Source organism: Balaenoptera acutorostrata, chromosome 8, assembly GCF_949987535.1.
Source record: "Balaenoptera acutorostrata chromosome 8, mBalAcu1.1, whole genome shotgun sequence".
Lineage (NCBI taxonomy): Eukaryota > Metazoa > Chordata > Mammalia > Artiodactyla > Balaenopteridae > Balaenoptera > Balaenoptera acutorostrata.
Window position 1 is genome coordinate 42,011,770 of NC_080071.1, and position 21,770 is coordinate 42,033,539.

The 21,770-nt window shown below is 39.0% G+C and overlaps 1 protein-coding gene across 1 annotated transcript in view; it reads right to left on the reverse strand.

The window, feature by feature from the left end:
- Positions 1-21,566, reverse strand: part of CERKL (ceramide kinase like) — a 146,590-nt gene extending 125,024 nt beyond the window's left edge. The window contains exon 1 of the mRNA XM_057550955.1: positions 21,329-21,566. Coding sequence (XP_057406938.1) covers positions 21,329-21,566 — 238 coding nt within the window. The remainder of the gene's footprint in view (positions 1-21,328) is intronic.
- Positions 21,567-21,770: the final 204 nt, after the last annotated feature.

The window sequence follows — 21,770 nt, forward strand, 5'->3', positions numbered from 1 at the left end:
AAACTAACACAACATTGTATACTCCAATAAAAATTTTTAAAAAAAGAATTTGGTATTATCCAACCTAAAAAAAAAAAAAAAAAGGTATGGCCTCTTAGAAAAGGGGCTGGAATCTAGGCTCTGCCTCTTACTACCTGTGTGACCTTGGAGAAGTTACTTAAACTCTTTTTTTGCAGTTTTCTCATCTAGAAAATGGGGATTGGGCTTCCCTGGTGGCGCAGTGGTTGAGAATCTGCCTGCTAATGCAGGAGACACGGGTTCGAGCCCTGGTCTGGGAAGATCCCACATGCCACGGACCAACTGGGCCCGTGAGCCACAGCTGCTGAGCCTGCGCGTCTGGAGCCTGTGCCCCGCGACGGGAGGGCCGCGATAGTGAAAGGCCCGCGCACCGCGATGAAGAGCGGTCCCCGCACCGCGATGAAGAGTGGCCCCCACTTGCCGCAACTAGAGAAAGCCCTCGCACGAACCGAAGACCCAGCACAGCCAAAAATAAATAAATAAATAAATAAATAAATAAATAAATAAATAAATAAATAAATAAAAAAAAATAAAATAAAATAAAATAAAATAAAATAAAAAAAAAAGAAAATGGGGATTATAATAGCCCTTACCTCTGAGGATTGTTGTGAAGATTTAATGAGTTAATATGTAAGATTCTGGTAACAGTTCCTGGCACGTACAATGTGCTATATAAGTGTTCACCACTATTATTATTATTACCTGAACTAATTCAACAAATCTTGCAGTCACCACACCAGTAGCTGAACTAGATAAACCATGAAAGTAGCATGTGTGACAGAATGGTACTAGGCAGGAATGATCAGAGGAGACCTCTTCCGTACACTTAGAATACAAAAATGCTCCGGGCTTCTTTTGAATTTATAAAGGTAGCTCCTAATATTAGGGGGGCATCCTGATTGCCTTCCCTAAAGCAGACTTGGAAACACCTCCCTTGTTACAAAGGGTCTACTAAGAAATTTATGGAATAGGTTAGGAGGAGATAAGTAGGAATTGAGAGAATATAGACAATATTAGGAAGATAAATTAGAAATAATAGTAAGACTTAAGTAGACTTTCATCACATAATCAAGACAGAACATCTTTTAATTGGTTCATTATGTATCCACAGTGGTCCCAAATGAAATGTTCAATTTATAGTGGCTTTATCCCATGAGAAATAAGATTGTTGTTCCTATTAGTTAACTTAAAAGTCTTTCAAATTAAGCGAAAAGAAAGGGGAAAAAAAAGAAATAATAATAAAAGGAGAAAATTACCAGAAATTGACTCACATGTCACTACTACTCTGATTCTAGCTAGGCACAAATATTTTCCCAAATATTTTGGGAAATATATCAAGTTCAGTTTGTATTCATCCTGAAAGGGTTTATGTTCCCCACTCACAATGCAAGTTCTTCATCAATTCCACCCCAGGATGGGACAACAATGTTTCTGACAAACACTAATGATGATGTAGTGTGGAACAGAAATTTGATCACAATCACCTGGTTTCATCACCTTGTGGTATTTTCTTTGGATCCTGGATTTTGTTATGGAAATGCACAGACTGTGCTGAGGAGGAAAATCTTAGCACACTCTATTACTGGCAGGAAAGGCTGCACACATCACTGCCCTGAGTACGGAAACACTAGATGGTGTGAGAATACGCCAGCTCCGAACGTTACATTCTCCTTATTCACCATTTCAGTTCCTCAACAGATATGAAAACTATGCCACAGCAACAGTTTACGGGTGAAGGAGTTGCTAAGAATTTTTGACTAAGTGATGACCTATCTGTAAGCACATCTACGGCAACAAAAACACATGCTAATAACCTAAGATACAGAAAATAAAACCCATAGCATAATTATTCCAGAATATTCTCAAACTATAATGTCTTGTCCTGAAGGTTTCATTTGTGTTCAAAATCTTTTTGGGAAAAAAAAAATGTAAACAACCCTACATTTAGATGATCTTGGTGATAACTTGCTGTTTAGACCGTGACTATCAACAAACTCTTATTTAAAAACTTCAGACTCCAAAAACTGACACCATCAACTTCAGAAATTTCTGTAAGAACTTCCACAACTTTGTAGCTCCCTATTTAAGCAATGGTTTATACAGTGCTTCTCAAACTGACCTCCAGATGATTCTAGACCTTCTATGACACGAACCTAATGAGCTCTGCTTTGTTTTATCTATTGGGGAGGGAAGAGAAGGTGTTTTAAGATGCCCTTGGAATGAAGAGATCAAAATTACAGAAACCACTGCTTTAGTACGGTTGTTGGTTCAAGTAACTGTGCTCTCACAGTGCCCAGTGTATTCAGAGATACTAGGACGCTTGAAGATCAGGGATCCATCCATTTGTTTAAAATGTTCTATTTTCAGTGGATACTATATTAAAAAAACAAAGGCAGTAACCTACAGAGACATGCTCAAAAGCCTTAGTATATTAGGATTTGGACTCTTCGAAACATTTTCCAAAAAGTTGTTGAAAGAACTTTCTAAAAAATAAAAGTGAGGTCTTCTTCTGCTCTTTAAGGGGATAGATGAGCTAAAATTGACACAAGTTCAATTTCCTTGTAATGTATTTTACAATTACATTATTTTTCCAATACGTGCATGCAGTTACTACCTATACAAGATTATTATAATCTATCCCAGGTAATTAGTGCTGAGATCAGCAGTTTAATGCCCTTTGTTTGCCAAATTTTTGTTTTCCCAAGGACCAATCCCACTCTATAAAGATGTGTTTCCAGGATACATATAATTATGCTGGGTATAACATCTGTTGCTTTGCATGTTCAGAGCTTACCAAACCAAGGTAAGGACACGCTTCTATACCTATTTTAGGAGAATGGCTGAAGTATTAAAAGCTTAAAGATTCAGCAGAAATTTTTTTTAAAAAGGCAGTATTTATCAAAAGTAAAAGCTAATTCTAATTTAAATATTTCCAAATAGAATTAACTCATTTCAGCCCTCATTTAGCTAAATGTTAACATGGTTATTATATCATTTTTCAATTTATGTTTCCTATGATTTCATATAGGAATCCTAGTGAAGTTTCTACTTCAGATATCTTTCAGAAGCAGACCATCTAACCAAAAACAAACCCCCTTACTCCAGGACAACAGAGAAAATAATAATGGTGACCTCTTTTTTGTATTTCACCCTTTCAAAGCACAGTGGATTTAGATAACAGAACAGCATTGCACTTTCAAATGTAGGTCAGTACTCTGATTGTACCACAAAAGTGAATTGTTCAGACTTAAATAAAGCAGAGTAATATCGACCCAAATCACTTCTCTGTGTGGCCTTTTAAGGTTGCCCAATAATATGATAGTCCTAAGAACTTCCAAATATGCAAATATTTATTGGCAAGATTTACCAGGAAGGTACAAAATGAACACTAATTTCAGTACTGAAACCTGAAATAAGCCCTTAATAAACGGGGGAAAAAAATCCGACACAGTCATCTCTCACCAAACATTTGCAGTCATAGACAAAAATATTGAAGTTATGAGTTCATCATGTTTTTAGAAAATTTTAGGACAAGCAAACTCATGAGTATCAGTGTATTCAGATGTATTTTACAATCTTTGAGATCTGCGCTTACTATTATATAACTAAGATTGCTATTTGGCCTGCATTTAGACAGATTAGATATGCCAAGTTCATACAGATTTAGAGTTGAGGAAACCTACTTAAAATGTTAAAAAAAAATTTTTTTCCAAATCATTTTAATATGTTTTAGCTCACTTGACTCTTCTAACAATTCTTATTTCCTAGCGTTATATACAATTTGATGTAATCAACCATACATTAACTATTATATTAAAAATCAAAAAGAAACAAACCAAAAAAACCTCACCTGTTAACAGGAATTTGGGGGGAGGGGGTAAAACCCACTTTCAGGATTGGAAAAGATTTAGCTAAAGGAGTACTACAGTAAATCCACTTGTTTTGGACTGAACTGTGTCTCTCCAAAATTCATATGCTGAACTCTAACCCCCAGGGTGACTATATTTGGGCCTTTAAGGACTAATTAAGTTTAAATTAGGTCATAAGGGTGGTCCCTAGTCTGATAGGACTGGTGTCCTTATAAGAAAAGGAAGAAACACCAGAGATCTCTGTCTCCATGTGTGCACAGAAGAAAGGCCGTGTGAGGGCACAGTGAGAAGGTGGCCGTCCATAAGCTAAGGAAGCGAGGCCTCACCAGAAGTCAACTCTGACAGCACCTTAATCTTGGACTTCTAGCCTCCAGAACTGTGAGAAAAAAGTAAATTTCTGTTGTTTAAGCCACCTCATCTGTGGTATTTTGTTATGTCAGCCCTAGTAGACTAATATACCTTCCTTCTTTAACTTGTCCTAAGTTTTCATTTCCTCTATAGAATCTAAATTTTCTACACCGGGTGGTGACCTTTTGTCTTATCACAACATCAAGCAAAGTATGGCAAACAGAGAAATGAATCATTTTCCTTTTTTCCCTTCCAGGTTTCAATATTTCCAAATGTGAACACTGAAGACTATTGAATGCCAAATGGAGGAAAAACTTTAAATAATTACTTAGGTTATCATTAGTTAGAATGCTAGAGTTATATTAGGAGGACACTAAATTATTTTAGGTGGGAATTAATCAGAATAGCAAGGGATGCAGTGCAGCCCAGAAATGACAGATGAGGGTAACTGAGAAACTTGTGTAAGATTTGAAAGTGCCATTTACAATATTTTTCATTTTGCCTTCATACGGGATCAAATACAAAATCTCTCAAGAGTCCTTGACATTTTTGCTCCCACTGGTTCTTGAAAAGTCTGTACTGGAACTAGAAACACTTCCTCCCTGAGCTTCAAAACTTAGGAGGGGGCTTCCCTGGTGGCGCAGTGGTTGAGAGTCTGCCTGCCAATGCGGGGGACATGGGTTCGAGCCCTGGTCTGGGAGGAGCCCACATGCCGCGGAGCAACTGGGCCCGTGAGCCACAGCTGCTGAGCCTGCGCGTCTGGAGCCTGTGCTCCGCAACAAGAGAGGCCGCGACAGTGAGAGGCCGGCGCACCGCGATGAAGAGTGGCCCCCGCTCGTCGCAACTGGATAAAGCCCTCGCACAGAAACGAAGACCCAGCACAGCCAAAAAAAAAAAAAGAATAAATAAATAAATAAATAAATAAAATTTAAAAAAAAAAAAAAAACTTAGGAGGACCCGGCATGGCTACACCTGAAAAGTTAAGGGTCAAGACTGACTCAGGATTAAGTGGAGAAACAGGTCAGTTTGAAAAGGTTCACCAAAGTCCAAAAGTGACCAACTAGAAAAATGGCCCTTCATCTACCACCACACCTCCCCACCCCCAGCCCCACCCCACCCCCAGTCTCCTGCTAATGCTGCTCCTAACACAGCTCTTGCCTGGGAGCTCAAGTTCTGATTTAAGGGGCTGAGGGAGGGCTTTAAGAAGGTCCCATATGGAGGAAGAGTTTGCCCCAAGCAAAATGCTCCCCCTTCTTACCACTCACCCTAACTCTTGTCCTCTCCTGCACTCACACATGATTTAAGAGTCTCAGAAAAGGGCTCTGGAGTATGGAAATCAAAAAGAGAAGAGAAAGAAAGGGGGACAGAGCTTATTCTGGGAATTTTTCTAAAAGTGACAACTAGACATTTACATTTTGCTTTTCTCCTATATCATTTTAACCCTAACCATTTTTAAGCTAAACCATCTTCAGGGCATTAAAATACCATTTCATGAAAGCATTTGTCTGAAATTAAACATACGTGGTACTGAATTTAGTATTTTGATGGCAGAGTTAAATAAAATTATACAAATAGTTTATTTATATTTTTTAATAATTTATTGTGAATATCAATATATCATCATTTAAAAAGAAAGTTTCCACAGCTTCTGTTGTTCTTAATTAGCTTCTGTATCTTTGCCTTTCCCAAATCTAAAATAAGTTCCTGATACTACATTGGTTTCTATATTATCATCTGTAAACTTTGAGAGGCATTATTAAAATTCAGTGGTTAACAGAACTATTTAATTTGGAAATATGTATTAGCCGAAGACACCATTAGATTTATTCTCATATACAGGGATCAGGCAAACAAAGGAAAGAAATCCAATTATTTAAAACAGTAATCCCTTAACACTGGGATTTTGTTTTAATTATAAAGAGTGTGTCTTATTAGAAACAAAACAAAGCCTTGTCCTTTAAGGGAGAAGCCCCATGTTTCTCTGGTGAACATGCATGCAAGATTTCCTAAAGAATGTTTCAACAAATTAATTTTGCTATTCTTCAATTTCCCATGATATAATTGACTTCTTAAAAAGAGCATCAAGTAAACAATTATGAGCCCACCTGTTCATGATATCATACCAGACACCATACGAAGTTAATGAAAATAGATTTCATTTTGTTTCCCGCTCCACTCCACCATTGATAGTATGACAAAATTCTCTGTACTAAAAACTAACAACAAAAAGTATAGGCAGTGATAAGTATTAAAATGATAATTGCTAAATAGTCTTTATCCTTCAAATAGGACTCCAGATATACTCAGTACCTGAAAACCCTTTTCATGAATGTCTTCCCCCATCCCCATGTTTCCTCCAGAGCCTTGCATAGGGTAGAGGCATTAGAGGGGTAAGAAGCCATGACTTAAAGTAAATGGCCTGCCCTACAAGAGGCAAGAAAAGTCATTAGGGACTTCCCTTAGTTGGTTCTACTCCCATGATACACAGAGCAAAACTAAAACACTATTTGAGGAAATTACACCCCCTTTGGGTCCAGCCCACTAACCCACTTAAATGGTTCAGTGTTGAGCCCAGAAGGCTGAGGGAAATCTTTCTTTCTCAAGGGACACTGAGGCTCCTGGTTCTCCTATTTCAGACCTAAGAGAAAGCTATTTAGGTACTCAATACAGCCTCATTTGGGCTTTATCACTGAAACTAAAGCTTTCAGTCCTCTTGTCACCCCTCACAGAATTGAGTTTTGGCATGGAAGGCACACAGACATCACCAAGGCCAAAGCTGAACCCCAGCAGGTCCAGCACCTAAGGTACCTGGCAAGGGCATCAGCTCAGTTTCAGCCAAGAGATGGTAAGCAGGAGACAGAAGGTTGTCCTAATGACATAAGTTACCCAAGGGACAAAGAGAGAATAAGAGCAGCAAGGGGTACTGAATGAGCATGGAGATATAAATGATGACACGCTTAGAGTCTGAAGGAGTGCAACAGCTGATACATAGAAAGCAGATGAGTAGAAAATAAAACTGAGTGTTCTATTATCTTAATAACATAGGCAAGATTAAGGACTATACCTCATGTATATTTACTTTATTGGGTTGAGAGTTGGTATCAAGTATGTAGGTAATACAAAATTTTATAGACAATGTCCTCTGATACAATAAAAGGAGTTGGAAAAATCTATTTATATATTTTCCATTGGAAAACATGGACAGATATTGCTATTCAAAGTCCTGTTTTTCATTTTGTTGATGTTCCAGGTTTGTTTAAGTACCATGAGTACATGGTCATATTGCTTTCTTTGAATAAGTAGCTATGACTTAAGAAAGACATTTGAGGAAACAGAGAGGAAAGCAGGAAAGAAAATGCCAGACAATGGGAATCTGTGACCATTGCTTCTTAGTCAAGGTCATACCAAAGCAAGTAAAAGAAGGGATCCCACCCGTAACATAATCATTGGCTTACGTTCTCTAAAGTTTTTCCAATCTCCTAGAGGAAAGATTTCACAACTTTATTGAAAGTTCATTTCCTTTTCCTTTGTCTGCCCTTACACATCCATTGAAGATTAGCAATTAGCAAAGGATATGAACTGACCAATGATACACCACAACTACTGCACACTTTTGTAAAATTGAAAGAATAATTTCAGAACCATTAGAAAGCAATTTGAGACCTAAAATTTTGGATGCTAAAGGATCCATTAAAAGGGCACTTTTCTATTTTAAAGTATCAATGACACAATCATGAAAAGAGATTTTTAAAATAATGTGCACAGGCAGTTCAATTACTTTCTGAATTATGTCATAAAGCTGAGTTAAAATGTTGTTAAATAATATCAGTAATAAAAAAACAGAAAGTGAGCTTATTCTAATGAAATACTGTAGATTTCACATTAAAAAGTGACTGACAGGTCAAATTCTAAAAAAGAAACTGTAGATATCACCACAAAACTAGCAGATGTTTCTTGGGGTCATTTGTACAAAAACATAAGCATATGTTAAAGAAATCTGACACTATCATGGAATCAGTTGGTGTCTAAAATAATAGCAGCTCCTTATGGCAATATGGTAATATCCGTATCAAATGCACAACACATTATGTTGCAACAGTATGTGCAGACAAAAGAGCATCAGTGGCAGCAATAATGACCAGTGCTTTCATTAAGGTGAAAAAATAAAATTAGAAGGTTATATCCAAGGCATAATTTTATTTAACAGTAAACTGAACGTGATAGACAGTATGTTGGATTTTCCGAGTTTCCATTTAACTGATTTTATTGAGATTCTCATAAAGGCAGAACATTAACCAAATAAGAATACTAAAGTTTTTCTACGGGCCTCCAACATGGGTTTTCTTCAGTCTACCCTAGAATACTGAAGATAGTTGTTATTTTCAAAGCTAATGATAATACTTGGTTAGTTTAGAATATGACCAAGAATTCTTCACTTCAAAATCAATGGTTTCAACCTGGTGTCCTATACTCAATAAAGAAATAGGTAACTGCTGAATCTTTTTAATGTAAAGCAGCACATAATTTAGTAAGTGTATTATCAGCTTCAATCTCAGAAGTCTAAGATCCTCTAGAATATTCCTTGTTACTAGTCATATCACCCCGAAGTATACAATGTACACAACGAACGGATGCTAATTAAATGTTAATGAACGAAGGTCTTTGAAAAGTCAAAATGAAAAGGCATTTCATAGCTTTACATTGTTGGGACTCATGTTGCGCTCTAGGAAATTTAGATTTGAAAAAGCACTTAGAATTTCAATGTACATATCTTCCCATGCAGATGAATTGGATGCAAAGTGAGTCTGTATGCACCTAACAAAGTATTCAAGTACCAAGAAGATTTGAGTAAAAGAGGTTCCCCCATAAGATGTTTCCATGGCATGAAGCTCAATAACAGAGTAGGTTTGGTCCCAGTGTAAAACATTCAAACAATATGGAAAATGATACATTTGTCTTCCATTCAGAAGCTAGGATATCAAGATATTTTTCCCCAAAATATGAAAAATGCTAATTCAAAGAAATGGAAATAATAATTTTTAGAGAAGGATGTATTTTTACTTTTAAAATGAGTGTATTATAAATCAAATCTCATGACAAAAATGTATCCACATTATTTAGTTTAAATATTTAAATATTATCTAAAATAAGTGGGCTATGAATGGGACTTCAAAAATGCATTATATTCACCAAGATTTCAACTGTAACAAGTTTTCATCTGTATAATGAAAACCACAACAAAACATACTATCTAGACTTTACTTTCAGTACATGAAAACATGTCTAAAATATAAGGAAACCAGTACACTCTAACAGTTGTTCAATTTTATTGATCCTATTCTTCCTGCACAGATGGGCACTAGAAAATACTTTGAATTATGTGTTTGTAACATTTTACTAAGCTTGAAAGTTTAATTTGGAACAAATATTATTTGCATTAGACAAAAAGATTTCATGAAATAAATGAATTTTTTTTAGTTTAAAATGATATAGAAACAGTTTTTATACATATAAAAATTGACATTTAAAATTATTTCACTGTTTTTTTTATATTTCAATAATACCTAAACATTATGGTTGTACAAAGATCATAACTTTATTTACCAATTTTTAATGAATAGTGTTTTCTGAAAATAGCTTTAAACTCTTTTTTCCAAAGTAGCCCCAACCTAGTAAGAAAGGGCACAGAAAGGAGAGCCCGAGGCTCATGGAAAACATAGATCTTAAACTTGATAGGGTTCAACTTATAATCCTTCAAGAGCAATTTCTCAAGCTTATGCATTTTTCAAGCTTTCCATTTCCCTTCTGTTTGGACATTTTGCTAGTCCTTGGCATATTTGATTCTTGGTAGAATACATTTTGAGTGAGATAATTCTTAGATTGGCAAAATAGGAAGCAATTTTAGCTGTGTCCACTATCCATTCCATTGTCCAAGCTAAAAATCTCAGCTTCACCATTGTTTCTTCCCTTTCCCTCAAACCCCACATCCTCCAGGTTCTATCTTTGACAATATCCCTTTGCACCTGGCCTCACCTCTCCTCTCCATTCTCCCTGCCAAATACACACCACCTCCTGGATCTTCTGGGGTACTGGCCACTGAAATTGACTCCATTTATAATCCATCCTACCCCCATGGTTGTCTTTCTAAAACCCAAACTCACTTACTTTAAAAAACAAAAACTTGATAGCCTCTGACACTCGGACTTTGCCACCCTTTACTCAACCATCAGTTTAAGACACCAACTTCCTGGCATGATATTCAAGGCCCTACACAAACTACTGACTTACACAAAGGACTGCCATCTCCTCCCATTAACATACACTCTCCCCACAGGCTATGGTCTTATTTTCCACAAAGGTCAAAGCATTCTTTCCTGATTTTTCCAAAATATTACTTTCTTATAATGGTTTCCTTATTCTTTTGTGCTGCCAACTCCTAATCATGCTTCAAGGCCCACATTCAAGTTTCCCCTCACACCCCTCTGCAGCTTTCCCTGACCTCCCCCCAGCCCACTCAGACAAAATGATTTTCTCCTTTAACTACATTTCCTTGGTTCTTTATAATGCCTTGTAAGTAATACCTCAATTGCACATAAAATAGACTACCTAGTTATTTTGCTGATAAGTCTCCCTGCAGATTGTGAATACTTTGAAGCAGAAATTGTGTCAAATTGATTGTAGCATCCCTGAAACCTATCAGATACCCTAGCACATAATAGTTGTTCCCTAATATTAGGAGGAATAAGCTAAAAAAGTGAATTATTTAAAGAGGAAAATACAAGTTAAAATTATGCCGAGATATCATTTCTTATCTCAGATTGGCTTTTTAAAACAAGGTCTGAAAATATACTCTTTTGAAGAAACTGCACAGAAACAGGTACCCTCATACAATGACAAAAGAAAAGCAAAACAGCACAATCCTTTTGAGGGAACTTGGAAATATTTAGCAAAATTATATAGGCAGAAAGTAGATGGGAAACCTCTGTACCTTTCACTCAATTTTGCTGTGAACCTAAAACTGCTCTAATAAGTAAGTCTATTTAAAAATTATATAGATATTTATTCTTTGAGTCAACAATCCCACTTCTAGGATTTTAGTAGTTTATTCCAAAATAAATTTTAGTAATTTATTCCAAAAATATACTAAAAAAAAGACATGACAAGGTTTTTTTTGTTCACCACTATTTGAAATAGCAAAAATGACTGGAAACAACCCAAGTCTTCCTATAGAAAGATGGTTCAATAAACTATAGTACACAATAGATTACTGTGCAGATATAAAAAGAAATGATGACTCTCGCTATATACCTCTATCAAGTGATATACCAGGTATACTGTTAATTCAAAAAGAAATCAAAGCGCAAAAAGCATATATGGTACACTACCAAGCACTTAAGAAGATGGGTAGGGGTGAGGTAAGGATAATAATATATGTACATGTTCGCTATATAAGAATAAACCAAAAAAATTTAAAAAATAATAGGAAGGAAGAAAAAGGGTAGAAGGGGCACAGATAAAAATTATACTTCCCAGAATATAGCTTGTTTAGCAGATTTGATTTTGGAACCATATAAATATTTTACATAATTACAAAACAAAATTGGATTAAAAAGAGCAATGCCCAAAATAAAAAGCAAAAATGAAACAAATAATTCTGCGTATTGAGTTGGAGGCATAACATCACAGATAGGAATGATTCCAAGTGTCTTTAAGACATAGTAATTTGACTACACATAGCATATACTCTAAGTGGTATGTCCCTAAGAGCTACAACAAAATATTACAGAATGATCTTAAATGGCTCTAATTATATTATTGATGGTGGCATTGGTGTTGGTATTCTGTGATGTACATTTAATGCAGGATAAGGCAAATCAGTAATGACACCGTTGCAGTCAGAACACAGGATTTTAAGGGTAGGAGCAAGAAGACGAAGTAAAAACCTTTCAGTCTTGAACTTTTACTGGAAATAACAGCATGATTCCATGGTGCATTTTTTTCTTTAGGAACAAAAAGACATACTTCCTAGCTCTGCTTTCAGAAAAACCTAGGAAACAGGACCATATAAGGGAAGTTCTAGCAATGAGCACACAGGTGCTCAAATTGTGGTCTCTAAATACCATTAGTCAATTTTAAAAATTAGGCTTCCTGGATGATAGGCATAAAATGTCCAAGATGGGCTTCCCTGGTGGCGCAGTGGTTGAGAGTCTGCCTGCCAATGCAGGGGACGTGAGTTCGAACCCTGGTCTGGGAGGATCCCACATGCCGCGGAGCAGCTGCGCCCGTGAGCCACAATTACTGAGCCTGCGCATCTGGAGCCTGTGCTCTGCAACAAGAGAGGCCGCGATAGTGAGAGGCCCGCGCACCGCGATGAAGAGTGGCCCCAGCTTGCCGCGACTGGAGAAAGCCCTCGCACAGAAACGAAGACCCAACACAGCCATAAAAATAAATAAATAAATTTAAAAAAAAAATGTCCAAGATGAGCCTGGAATATCTTGCCATTCCAGAAAGCAAAGAAGCTAATAGAGACAGCTGAGAGAATGTCAAAAGGTCTCAGAAGTCAGCCTGAAGGGGTTCCCATTGGTCCAAAAATCCAGAATTGGGGCAGCTTGAGAATTAGTAAGAACAGTCATTGCTGTGAATTGAAATATATTTAATATATTTAAATAACTGAGCTCATAATGATAATAATAAACGTTATTGGTCACTGTGGCTGCTGTGATTTCTCCCTTGAAGAACTTGATTTTCTGCTGCAATGAATGCAGTTAGCTGACAGCCTCCAGATACTGGTGCCTTTAGGATCCACCTCAACTTCACTCTTCCCAGGCAGCCCCCAGTCTATGACTGAACACAACTAGATTTGGCCATTTCTGCCTAAGACAGGACATATAATGAGCAATCTTTTCTCCCAAGCTCTCACCATAGGTAAGCAAAGACTATCAGATAAGCACCATAGACTGAGGTTCTCCCTGACCCTGCCTGCTTCATCCCCTCTTTACAGGTGTCAGACTGGCATCACAGTCTGAAGGTTATCCCTCCCAACCTGCTTCCTGCCCCTTTTATCTTTCACAGACATTCGCCCCCAACAAACCTTTCATTTTCCTATGAAAAACTACAGTCCAGACAACCCAGTTTGTTCAGAAAATAAGTCATAAGGAAAAAATAAAAAATGGAGAGGAATCTGTGGATTCGAAGATATAAAAGACAGAGCAACCAACTGCAATATGGACCTTATTTAAACGTTGATTTATATAAAAAAGAGAAAGAAACGATCAGGAGACAATGAACACTAACTGAATATTTAAGGATACAGAGGATTATTTTAAATTGGAATAGTGGGATAGTGACTATACTGGGTATCATATTGTGTACTCTATTTTTTTAATCCTTATCTCCTAGAGATACATGTATGATGTTTATAGGTGCCATTATATGATGTCTAGGAATTGCTCCCAATTATTCCAGATAGAGGGAACTGGGTAGGGCATAGATGGAATAAGACTGGCCTTGAAAACTGTTTAAACTCAGCGTGTCACATAGAGCCTTCACCACTCATTGGGTTGAACATGGAGGCTTATTATATTATTCTTTCTACATTTGGGTATGTTTGGCGTTCCCCACAATAAAAATATTGGGTTTAAAAAACGTTGTCTGTCCCATTTGGTCATTTGCTCAGGAAGCAGAAGTGGCAAGAGAAGTGGAACACGCTCTCTACAGTGGAACTGTCATGAAGGCCTGAAAGGAGTCAGGTGATTTTGTTGTATTAAGGTTTATTATCTTGATTTACCCCTTAAATTATCATTTCTCATGTCAAATTTCATGTGCTATTTCTAGAGCAATATTAATAGTGGAGATGGTAGGCACTACTATCTAATTCTTATTCTAGATATGAAAATAAAACTTCTAATGTTTTACCATTTAAAAAAAAAAGGTTTATTGTTTTGGTTTGGACCATGATGCTACACCGTCAGTAACTGGGACATCACACAGACTCTTGAAGGCATTAGGGAGAACTCTTTCTTACTGGACTGAGGAAACAGCATAACCTCCTGGGTACAGCGTAGACTCTGGAGTCAAGCTGCTTGGCTTGGAATCCCAGCAACTCCATTCCTAGCATGACCTTGGATAAGGAAGGTCACCTCTGGGCCCTAGGAATAAAAATCCTATCTGGACTACATAGTCTTGTTGGGAAGATTAAACAAGATAAGACACTTAGCATAGGACCTGGCAGGGTAAATATCAATAAACCTTCACTGTTTTCAGCCAAACACCGGACACCAATGCATAGCAGCAGCAGTAGTTTCCAGAACACTGTTTCTGATGAAAATCTTGGAATGTACATAGGAATTCCCCGATGCCAGCTGGTACATTATTTTAGACTTATCTGTAGGCTTACCATAAGTCCATAGCACTACGCCAAATGTTTTTTAATGTACGCATACCTGCCCGCCTGCTTGTCTCTGGATTCTGGCATCCATTATACTAAGGGTCCTCGACTTCTGGTTCACATGCCAAAAGTCAGCAGAAGGTTTAATTTCCTTCAAACTCCATTTCCCTCCCTACTTTCCCTTTTAACTCATCACTTACTGATCTTGGAAAACACAAGAGCATATAAAAAGCCATGGCTACCAAGAGTTTCTTCCCTTTGCCCACCACATACACGACCAGAACTCACTTGCTCAGCATACACTACCCCCATCACTGGCATAGTACTTCTAAAACTCGGGCAGGAATACAGTCATATGGAAGGAATTAGAGAGGCCTATGCTGAGGACTTTGATGATGTTTGTAGATTTGCCAATATTTGAAATGTAATCTAATAACCTAGTCAACTAACGGACTAGGCAGGATTAGCAATAAGGTTCAAAATGAGCATTCCAGTACTGAGATCACGATGAATTCTATATTCTATATCCCTGGCCCTTTAAACAAGGATGTAATTTCCCAAGTTACAGAGGGCACAAAAATGTCCAGTCTAGGCAATAGCATCCTCCTGTGTACCCAACCTATCTGTCGATCCCTATTATCTGCTGCCGTGGCTCTTTGGTTTTTAGCTCCATCATGTTCAGGCTTCTGCAGTTCACTTCAGGTCCTCCTGCTATGGCGGATCCCATCTGGATCAGCCTCTACCGACCTTGATCCAGTTTATCTGATTTGCAGTTTGTACGGCCCTTGCCTTCAATGCAAGTACCATTCCCCACTTCCAGGAGGATATTTTTGTGCCAGTTGCAGCCTCAAATACCCCCACGTGGAGGAGACCGAGAGGAAGGGGACACAAAAGTAGACCAGTTTTTAAAAGTGTTTGTCTTCAGATGGTACCACATGGCTGTGGTATATTTATCAACAACACTGGGATGCAGACTTTCATGGGGTCAAGGTACGCAGGCTAGGACAGTTATTTCAAATTTACTATCCCTATAGTAAGAAACAGATTTTTTGCCAAATTTTAGTTTAAATAAATCATGACCGTGAGGAATAAGGCCATGGTTTTAACAGACAAGACTTCAATTTTACTGTCAGCCAATTAATTCACAATAATAAAAGCATGTTTTTGTACTCACAAAGTATGTTAAAGGGTTCTGCCACTTGGGCATCTCTGGACTCAGTTGTTTTATCTTTAAATCGGCAGCTCAGATTATATGGTCATATCAGTTCTAAGTTGAGATTAATTACTGAAAACTGTACCTTACTATAAAGATGCAAACCCACGCCTGGGAATAAAGGGAATAAACATTTTCAACGCTTCATGTGTCTATGCGTTAGAGCTACATTGTCCAACGCGATCGCCACTAGCTGCATATGGCTATTAAATTTATTAAAATTAAATAAAATTTAAAATTCAGTTCCTCGGTCACACTAGCCATATTTCAGGTCCTCAGGTGCCCCAAGTGGCTGGTGGCAACTGTATTGGACAGAGCAGATACAGAGCATTCCATTAGTGCAGAGAGTTTAAACAGCCATGCTTAGAGATTCATTCTATATTTTGTTTTCCTGTGTGGACCAATTTAAGAAAAAGCTAATATTTATACAATATGAGCTTTATACAGTATTTATACAGTAGGATAACAGACCTGTCAAAGCATTTAAAAACTTTATAAACATTACATGCAGTTGCTTGTTAAGCTTGATTTTTTGTACCCAGCTTTTAAAAATTCCTTCAAATTTGACAGCTTAGGAATACACTAATAATTTTTTTAAAGAAGTATTTTTCTTCTTCATACGTAGACTGGTGAATCAAAGCATCATGTTTTACTGAGTAATTAGTCCTTCAATAATTCACATGAGTAATGGGTCATTTTGGGGTTTAACCCCTGCTTCCATTATTTCTGACCAACGGTTTACCGACAGATGTCTCACTTTGGATATACACAACAGAAGCCTGGGATCTGTTTCACGTACATCTGTTCCCAAACAGCTTAGGCAGATTAATACTTAGAATGCACCCAGCTCTGCTAAGTCCCATGTAATCACTAACTCTTGTTGTTTTAAAATTGATTGGTTTTTTTCTCATTTTCACATTTTTCCACATTACCTTTCACGTTGCAAAGTCTCCAGCAAATGAATGTCTATGTAAACTTAAAGGACAAGAAAATCATGAACTCCCTTATAAAAGAAACACTTTCAAGACTTATTTTGAAGCCCAGCTTTTTCAGATTTTTCTGATTACTGCTCTAATTAAGCTGAGCTCAAAGTCGTGGTAGGAATAACCCTTTGAAAAAAACACAACATGAAATGGTGTAACCTGAGGTAGTAAGTCTAAGGATAATAAGAGAATTGTAAACCATAACTAAGATTTGAAACCTTCACCGTATTTTTAAAAATATTTAAAACATAACATTCTCATGCTAATCAAACATATTGTAAGATCCTTGCCCTGAAATTTAATAAGAGGGTACAGGAAATGAAATTGAAGAAAGGATAAGCTAGTCCTTTTGTCCATCATGAAAAATCTGCTCATGACTAGCCTTATCCCACTATTTTCTATCAGAAAGTGGTTTCTTCCTTTCCAACGACAGAACCTGTGCTGAGGTGACTGCCCACCTCTCATTATTGTGTCTTGAAGCTAGGGAAGGGGAGCAAGAAACTTGGCCCGTAATTCCCATGCGGTTCTTCTAATTAGAAATTCATTAGGGCTGTGAAGCTTTGGTGTAAAATACAAGTCTTCCACACACACCTGGCAGCTGATCATTAAAACTTTACTCAGGTTTATTATGATGTCCTAACACCAAAAGTCTATAAAAATAGGTATTTTCTTTAAAATGCAACTTCACAGAGTTGATGGTTCTTAGAGATCATATAATGATCTATAAATGCCTCATTTTGCAGAGAATAAACTGTCACTCAGAGTAGTTAAATGACTTGCCTTAAGTCAGTTACACCCGTTAGTTGTAGACAAGACCTCAGGCCCCTTGGTGCCCACTCCTGAAACCCTTCCTACACCAGATGGGAGATTACAGACAGCCGGAGTGGGGAGCCTGTAAAGGATCCTGTAGTGCTTTTCATACTTCAAGGTGCTATTCATTAGTAAATGATAAAGGTGCCCAGTGTGAGATAACAGAGATTTGTGGGCACTTGGCATTCCAGTCATAGAGATCCCTAAATTAATCATTCTTAAGTGTACTAAAATATGAGCTTAACATAGACTAATGCTATGCATTACTGACTCTCCTTTTCCTTTATGGGAAAATCTCATAACCAGGCCTCACAGTACAGTAAGCAGATCCTGCATTGGGGATACACAAAAATGCTTGTACCTTCTGCTTCCATCTAACGTTTCAAATAGAGGTTTACCACTGGGTAAGTGCACGTTCCTAGGAGTCTGTCCTCGGTTGAGATTTAGAACAATGCCAACAGGCCATCAGTGATAATTTTGAAAATGTTGAACTCTGAAAATATCTGATCCAGTAACAAGCTAAGGGCTAAATGACAAAATACACATATTGGTCTATGGCATCTGCCCATACCCCCCTTTCTGAGTCTCTTCTCAATTTTTGACACCGCACGCCTGGTCCCAGGCACCATGTAGGGGGCTAACAACACTGTGGCCTGCTCTGCCTAGACAGGGTCCCAGGACCCAGACGTGCCTGACCTTTCTCATTTGGCCTTAAAATCCTCATCTGACCCCTCTCCCATTTCTTCACGGTTTCGCTCTTTCCTAGAGCACAGAGAGCTAACTTGGTAATTAACATGAATAAACTCATACGATTCCACAAGTAAAATGACTGTAATTTGAGATTCCAATAGAAAGATCATTAGGCACCATAGCAGGCAATAATGAAGATATTTTCTGAATGGATGACGCCCTTTTGTGTATACAGTTTGCTTACAGATGTGACATACTGGTCAATCTATGCCCTGGTCATAGATTGTTTTCTTTTTCCATCTTTACAGCTGAGCAAGATGGAACGTTCTCACCATGATGCTAACAACGGAGAAGTAGGCCAACATTAGCTGAAGAATGTTTTGTAGAAAGAGTTCTAATGCTTTAACAAAAGGGGAGGGGGATACTCTTACAGGTGATGAGAAGTCACTATTAAGTAGCAGTGTAGTAATCAGATTATAATGCAATGGGCAAAACTAAAGTTCATGAGACCAGTTAACAAATTCATTCATGTAACAAATGTTTATGTCAGGCATTCTCCAAAGCACTGAGAGTAAACAAAACAGATGTCCTGAACATCTTCCCTCTTCTCATGTAGATCCCGTCTCTGGGAGCTACACCATCAGTTCCCCCCAGTTCTCAGGCCTTCAGATTTGGTCTGAATTATACAACCAGCTTTCCTGGTTCTTCACTTTGCAGATGGCATAGAGTAGCATATCTCAGCCTCCATAATCCCATCATCTCCAATTCCCATAATAAATCTCCTCAAATATATATTGTACTGTGTATTTTTTCCAAGGTTCTATTTCTCTGGAGAATCCTACTACATGTCATTATAAATAAGCCAAAACCCATAGAATGAAGAACACCAAGAGTGAACCCTAATGTAAACTATGGACTCTGGATGATAATGATATGTCAATGTTCATCAGTTTTAACAAAGGTACCACCTTGGTGGGAAATATTTATAATGGGGGAGGCTATGCATGTGTGGGGAGCAGAGGGTATGTGCACTTTCTGCTTAATTTTGCTGTGAACCTAAAACTGCTCTAAAAATAAAGCCTATTTAAAAAAAAAACCAAAAAACAAAACAGCTACTAAGGCACTATGAGGTTTAAAAACTGAGTGGTCTTGCAAACATCTCATATGATCTAATAATGCCCAGCAATCCGACCCCACCCCTACCCTTTCCTGGAAGACCCAGGCACTGGCCAAGGAGTAACAGACATGGTCTCCTCCACTACAGCCTCCCACACCACGTCCTCCCAAGTATGGCATCCTTAATGTAGTTTTTCCTCCATTTTCTGGACCAATTTCATTTGTCTTTCACCACGCACATCCAAGCTAATTCCACATCAGAGAATATTTCTCACATTTAAACATCTCTCTCAATATCTCCTTTTCTTTTCCCACTCTTATTATTCTACTAAGTAAAACATCTCTTGGTTCCTTCTACAAATAGAAGTGCTTACTAAGGTGCTAGGCTTCTGGACCTCCAATTTTCGAGGCCCAAAGTGGTTTGCATACTAGGTGTTAGTTACAAAGAAAGGGTGGTATATCTAAATGAAGGAAAAGAAAACCAGAGTGTTTTAGGTCAAAATTAAAGATCAACACTTGTAACCTTTAGAGTTATAACTGTCGGGATGTCTTTTTAAACTCTACAGCCAGGAATGCTAGTTAAGCCTATTTTTCCTCCATCACCGCTCAGTATATAAAAGAGCATTTTTTGTTTTCATGCCATTATTTGACTTTTCATGTACCAGTATTGCAACACTGATTTGAATACCTCTCATTGCACAATGTCTCATTTTATTCCTATAGTATTTCAGCTTCATTGTAGGTTAAATCGACTCTTGCAGGCCAATTTAAACTCTAATGGTAAACTTCTATGTCCCCAAATTCAAACAGACTTAAAAACTAAACAGAATAACTCTATGTCCATATCCCTAGCTTTTAACTCAAAGGTTCTAGAAAATACTCCACACCTTGGTTTTCAACACACCTGAAAACATTTTTAATTAAAGTCAAAGGCAGTTTTAGTTAAGTGGGCCAGCAGGACACCTGCAGCAGAAGCAGAATTCCCACTCAGAACCAGCACTGGGTCCCTGACTAGTCTGTTTTGCTACGTTTTTGTACACGAAACTTGAAAACAGTGACATTTTTCTATTCTTTAAGGTAAATAGCGCATTGTGTCTTGTTTTCCAACAGGGGAAGGCATTTTTTAAAATTTCATAAGTTAGCATTTAGAGGGGACGTGTACCACATCCCAAGGTTTTCCCCTTAATCATCTCTAAGACTTGAAATAGTTCTATTGTACAGAATCATAACACTTTCTAAATAAAGGTTTAGGTCAAAAGGCAAATGCACGTAAACAACAAGATGATTCCAAAGTCATTATTAAACACCAAAGGTTTCTAGACTGACTTTTAGACTTGATTCTAGACAATGGCAAGGAATGTGAGGGATGGAAAGTCCAGAGAGACCAAAAGTTGGGGTGAAACTTTCAGAAGTCAGCAAAATGAGAGTTGGATTCGGAACCCACGTGTAGGTATAGTCGGTAAAATGCTTATACTTTCAGCGTTACTGTCAGAAGTTGACGGAGTAAAACTTCAACTTGGAGGGGAGGAGTAAGTGACCTTCCCGCATCTGGAAAACACCTCCCCTTGCGGGGCTCAATTCTTTTTTCGGAGTCACAGAGCAGAAGCGGAGTGTGACGCAGGTCCCGGGATGGCACCCCAGGCGGAAAGCCAGCTGGGAGGGGACAGGTAGCGGGAGGCCCCTGGGGGCGGCTCGGGTTCTCCCCCCCTGTCGGGAGGGAGGAGGCGGCGGCTTCGGGACGCGGTAGCCCGCTGTGGCAGAGGCGGAGCTTGCCGAGGGCGGAGGGACGGCGCCGGGAGGAGGGTGTGGGGCCGGGGGAGCGAGGAGGCGCCGCGGGGGGCGGAGGCGCCCCGGGGGGCGAAGGCGCCGGGACCTTCTAATTGGGACCACTCACCTGTGGGGCGCTCGGGCTGGATGGGCTGCCACCTCAGGGCCCGCTCGCTCAGCACCACGTCGCAGCTGTCCCTCCCGATCTCGAAGATGCCCCGGAGCAGAATTAGCTCGGCCGCCGCCTCCGGCTGCTGCCCGGACGCCCACAGCACCGAGGGCACGGCGTCCGCCGCCGGGGGCGCCTCCTCCTCCCGGCAGCCCTCCAGGGCGCTCACCCGGCCGCCGCGCCTCCCCCGGGGCATGGCGGAGCCACCGGCTGGGCCCGAGCCAGGGGTCCGGGGAGACCTTTGGGGGAGGAGGTGGAGACAGCGTCAGCCGCGGCTCTGGCTGCGTCCGGCGCTGCCACAGCAACCGCGCGCCGGGCAGAGACCCAAGAGAGAGGCGGGGCGGGGCGCGCAGGCGGAGCCGCCCTGACCTAGGCCAGCACCTTGGCCCGCCAGCCTCCT